This window comes from Histoplasma capsulatum, genomic scaffold (genome assembly GCF_000149585.1).
Source record: "Histoplasma capsulatum NAm1 scaffold_35 genomic scaffold, whole genome shotgun sequence".
Taxonomy (NCBI): domain Eukaryota; kingdom Fungi; phylum Ascomycota; class Eurotiomycetes; order Onygenales; family Ajellomycetaceae; genus Histoplasma; species Histoplasma mississippiense.
In genome coordinates, this window is record NW_001813950.1 from 12,472 (window position 1) to 13,752 (window position 1,281).

The window sequence follows — 1,281 nt, forward strand, 5'->3', positions numbered from 1 at the left end:
ATGGAGCCCTCAACGCCCTCCCGTCCGCCCAAGGACATCGAAACGGCCTACACCAGGCCACTGGAGCCGGAGTCACCGGCCAATTTTGTCGCTGGAAAGGCTGGCAAGAGGCAGAGGAAGACTGTCACAATGCCTCCCCCAGTCCTCAAAGGAGCCAGCGACAGCATCCCCACGGCCACCTCTCGACTGCAGAAGCAGTTTGAGGAGGCTCAGCAGCAACAGAACCTGCAGCAGAAGGCTCTCATCAGATTGGCAAAGACTCTGGACAGCTGGGTTGAGGAGGAGAAGCAGTCAGTCAGTCAGAACTTTGCCCGAATCTTCTGTGAGAGGTTTGTCAAGTATGTGACAGCAGATCTGAGTGCAACATCAATTCTGAGAGGGGGTGCTGCCCCGGATACTCATCCGCAGCCAAATGCAGCAAAGACAGGTGCGAGGGAGCCGACTACCTGGGCGGGTGTTGCTCAGAGGGGGAAAAACTCTGCCCTCCCTGGGGTTGCCCCTGCCAAGACTGCGGCTTCCTCGGCAGGCAGGGCTAGTGGAGCTAGCCTGCAGCCCAAAAGCGCCAGTCAGCCAGGGGGCCCCACAGGGGGCACAAAACAGCAGGAGGACCCACGAGTCCTCGTCACCCTCCAGCCAGAGAAACGGGTCGCCCGGCTACAGCCATATGCTGTGCGGCAGGCAATCGCTGCAAACATTCAGGGGGTGGGGGATGTGGCCAATGTGCCGAAGGTGGAGCCCACCAGGACAGGTTGGGCGATCACACCAAGCGACAGAGGCATACGCGACGCTCTGACCACTGAGAAGGCAGTGGCTACTCTCTGTGAAGTCCTTGGCGCCACGGAGATCCGGCTACCAGAGCGGTGGTATAATTATGCTGTCCCAGGGGTCCCAGAATTTGTCCAGGACTGGGAAGGGGCAAGAATCCCCACAGACAAGATGATTGAGGGAGAGGTTCTGGCTCAGGCAAAGGTAAAGCCAGTGAGCTGTCGACCCTCGCGTCATGGGGTGAACCCCAAGACAGGGAAGATTACATGGATTGTCTCCTTCCTTGCCCCGGTAAAAGGCTTCTCACTCTTCAATGCCAGTGAGAGGGCCAGGCTGATTGAGAAACGGCCTTTGACAGTGAGACATAACCCAGGATGCCAGCGGTTCTGCCCCCCACCAAAGTGTGCACCACTGCCAAGATCATCCAATCGCAGTGAGTCTTCCCCCCACCCAGTCCTCCCAAATTCGGGGACCCCAAGAACAGCATAATTATACCACCGCTCTGGTAGCCGGATC

General features: G+C 58.3%; 1 protein-coding gene across 1 annotated transcript; it reads left to right on the forward strand.

Annotated features, from left to right (window-relative positions):
• HCAG_09144 (predicted protein) lies at nt 1-1,122 on the forward strand (the record flags this gene model as incomplete). Its single annotated transcript, XM_001535861.1, has 1 exon — nt 1-1,122. A coding segment is annotated over one exon (1,122 nt), but the record flags the coding sequence as incomplete, so codon positions are not given.
• Nucleotides 1,123-1,281: the final 159 nt, after the last annotated feature.